The sequence below is a fragment of the Aptenodytes forsteri genome, unplaced genomic scaffold (assembly GCF_000699145.1).
Source record: "Aptenodytes forsteri isolate BGI_AS27 unplaced genomic scaffold, ASM69914v1 Scaffold466, whole genome shotgun sequence".
Lineage (NCBI taxonomy): Eukaryota > Metazoa > Chordata > Aves > Sphenisciformes > Spheniscidae > Aptenodytes > Aptenodytes forsteri.
The window spans coordinates 35,324-38,407 of record NW_008795119.1 but is presented as its reverse complement, the minus strand read 5'-3'; the positions used below and the strand labels follow the sequence as shown (position 1 = coordinate 38,407).

At 69.6% G+C, this 3,084-nt stretch overlaps 1 protein-coding gene across 1 annotated transcript in view; it reads right to left on the bottom strand.

Annotated features, from left to right (window-relative positions):
* The window catches only part of LOC103897132 (acid-sensing ion channel 1), a 9,126-nt gene that overhangs the window by 600 nt on the left and 5,442 nt on the right, over positions 1-3,084 (bottom strand). Inside the window, 3 exon segments of the mRNA XM_019471490.1 lie at positions 86-252; positions 1,115-1,242; positions 1,317-1,467. Coding sequence (XP_019327035.1) covers positions 86-252; positions 1,115-1,242; positions 1,317-1,467 — 446 coding nt within the window.

Here is a 3,084-nt window from a genome sequence, read left to right as displayed (position 1 = left end):
GGCATTGCCTGTGGGGCAGCAGAGGCAGCAGTCGCAGGGGCAGGAGGGTCTTCCCACCGCCCCAGCCCCACAGCAGCTGCCCCCCCATGTCCCCCTCTCACCTGGCATGTGCACCATGCGGCAGTTGCAGTGCTCGGCCAGGTAGCGGGTCTCGCAGTCCAGGCGGCAGGCGGTGATGCTGTAGTTGGTGAAGAAGTCGGACTCGATGGGGGTGGCCTTGCAGTCCCCCCAGGGTGGGGGCAGGTACACCAGCTGCCGGCCGCAGGCTAAGGAAAACACGGTATCCCCAGCATCCCCAGCCCACCGTGGTGCCCTGTCCCTCAGGCAGAGCTCGTCCCATGCAGCTGGTGCTGCGGGGGTCATGCCACCCTGGAGACCCCCGCTCCCACCCCTGCCCCTCCACCGGGCACCGGGCATGAGGACGGGCGCAGCATCACCGTTGGGGCCAGCATCACCCACAGCCGGTGCAGCAGTGGGAGGGAATGGGCCAGGCAAGGACCAGCATGCGGCACCAGCCCAGAGCACATGGAAGCCAGACGGAGGGGGGGGGTCAGCACGGACCCCCACGCTTCCTGCAGTGGGCAGCACCCAGATGGGCAGTGCGAGGTCGTGCCATGGCCAGTGCGGGGAGCGTGCTTGGCGAGGGAGCAGTGCGGCCCGGCCAGGCACCCATGGGTGCTGAGGGCCACGCTCCCGCTGCCACTGCGCTCCCTGCCACCCGCGCCGTGAGTGCCAGCGCACATGGAGACACCCACTCAAGACACCTAAATTTAGGTGTCTGGCTGTGCAAGCTGGATGCCGCCCCTGCCGACGGTCTGTTCGGCAGGAGGCTGGGGGGGTCGCTGCCGGGAGCCAGTGCCTGCGGTGGGACCGAGTGGTCCTGGCGTGGGGCTGCCCCACACCATGCCGCGGTGCTCCCGGCCATTGCAGGGGCAGAGCTGCTGTACCGATGGTGCGGTACCTGCTGTGTTGCACAGCTCGACACGGGACCTCCCTGTGGGGACAGCTGCGGCTGTGCCGGGACTGCCCGAGGAGCCCCGGGTGGGGTGGGGGTGGGGGGGGCTGCACCCCTGCAGACCCTTCCACGCACTGCTCGGGCATTGTGGCTGGATACCCGCTGCTGCTGGCAGGACACGAAGGTCTGGAAGCCGGGTGCCACACCAAAACCCAGCTGGTCGATGAAGGGGGGCTCCTCCTGGCTGTGGATCTGCACCTTCACCCCTGCCTCGTAGGAGGTCTCGTCTGCAAGGCAGGGAGGGCGCCGGGGGCGCGGGGCAGCAGCCGTGCCATGAGCAGGGCTGTGGGGGGGCCCTCACCCGTGTCCCCCCAGACGGGCAGGTATTCCTCCTGCTGGACATTGAGCATCAGCTCCAGGCCATTCCCCGCGCCGCCCTGCAGCGTGGTCAGCACCTCCCGGCCTGGCCCCCCCGAGTTGAAGGTGTAGCACTTGCCGAGGCGGGTGAAGATCTGTGGGGACAGGGCAGGACCCTCAGCGCCCGCCATGGGGCCGCCCGCCGGATGGCGGCATTTGGGGGACTGGGGGATGGGAGCTGAGCCCCTGCCTGCCCTGCACCCACTGAGCAGGGCTGGGGGGGGCAGCATCTGGGGACCCTGCACAGCCCCAGTGAAGGATCCCAGTGTCCCACAGGACCCCGTGCAGGATCCCAGCGCCCCATCAGCCCATGCACAAGGGAAGGGGCTGGTGCATCCATCCCTTTCCCTTTGGGACCAGTGTGGGGCTGCGGATGGGGCCATGGGGTGGCTGCTGCTGTCCCTGCCCCAGCGTGGTGTCCTTGGTTCTGCCAGGTCCCAACAGCCCAGGCGCCCCAACAGCCCTGCGGGACCCCTGCCCTGTGTCCTGCCCCGTGTCCTGCCCTGCCAGGCCTCAACGGCAGAGGGTTGGTCCCTCCCCAGCCCTGGCCAGGCAGGACACGGGATCCCAACCCCTGGGAAGGCACCCACAGCCTCCCCTGCCCGGGGCTGACCCACCTCTTCCTGCAGCCCCCCAGCACGGAGAAAGCCCCCACCAGCCTCTGCGGCTGCTTCGCAGTGAGCACAGACCTGCAGCTGCAGCCCCACAGCCCCATGTCCCCCCCATGACTCCCCATCTCCACCACGCTTCCCCGCAGCCCCACGTCTCCCCACAGCCCCATGGGTGCAGGGTGGGCAAGAGGAGCCATCCCGGGGCAGTGCGGTGGGAGCTTTGCCAAGCACCTTGGGGCTTGGGGACAGTGGAGTGGGCAGGCGTCGTGCCCCCCATCACTCCACAGCCTGTGTACCCCATTGCCCCACAGCCTGCACAGACCCCATGGCCCCAAAGACTGTGCACCCCATGGCCCCACAGCCAGCACCCCGCCATTGCCCCACAGCCTGCACAGAGCCCATCACCCCACAGCCTGTGCACCCCATGGCCCCAAAACCTGCTCAGCCCTGGGGGTCCTGCCCAAGCCCTGCCCAGGGCAGAGCTAGCCGGGGATGGGGCTGCTGTGGGTCCTGCCCGGGGCAGAGCCAGCCGTGGCCATTGGCCGTGGCTGTGGCGGTGGCCATGGCGGCGGCACTGGCACTCACGGCAGTGACGTTCTTGGGGCCGCAGTCCCAGCTGCGGAAGCGACAGTGCAGCAGCATCTTGTGGATGGGGTGCCCAGCGCGCTGGTAGAAGGCGCCCAGGTCGTAGCTCTTGCTGAGGAAGAAGCCGGCGAGGTTGGGGGGCTGCCCCAGCGCCTGCAGGTAGCGGGGGAAGTCCTCCCTCCCCACCCCCAGCAGCTCCCTGCCCAGCCAGAACAGATCGTTGGGGGTGAGCTGGGAGCGCTGGATGCGGTTGCAGTTGCAGAGGGTGATGGTGGGGAAGACGAGGACACAGCTCTCTGCCTCGTCCAGCACGGTGACATGGGGGTACGCGGCGTAGTGCCGGGCCCGCTCCCCCGCCTGCAGCAGGAAGGCGCCCAGCGAGGCCAGGAAGGCACTGGCCCAGAGCAGGAGGCACGGCGCCGGCGCCCCGGGCACAAAGATGTGCCCCAGCCCGTGCAGCATGCAGGAGCGGGCGAAGGCCGCCAGGTCGGCCGCCCCCCGCGCCCCTACGCCTGG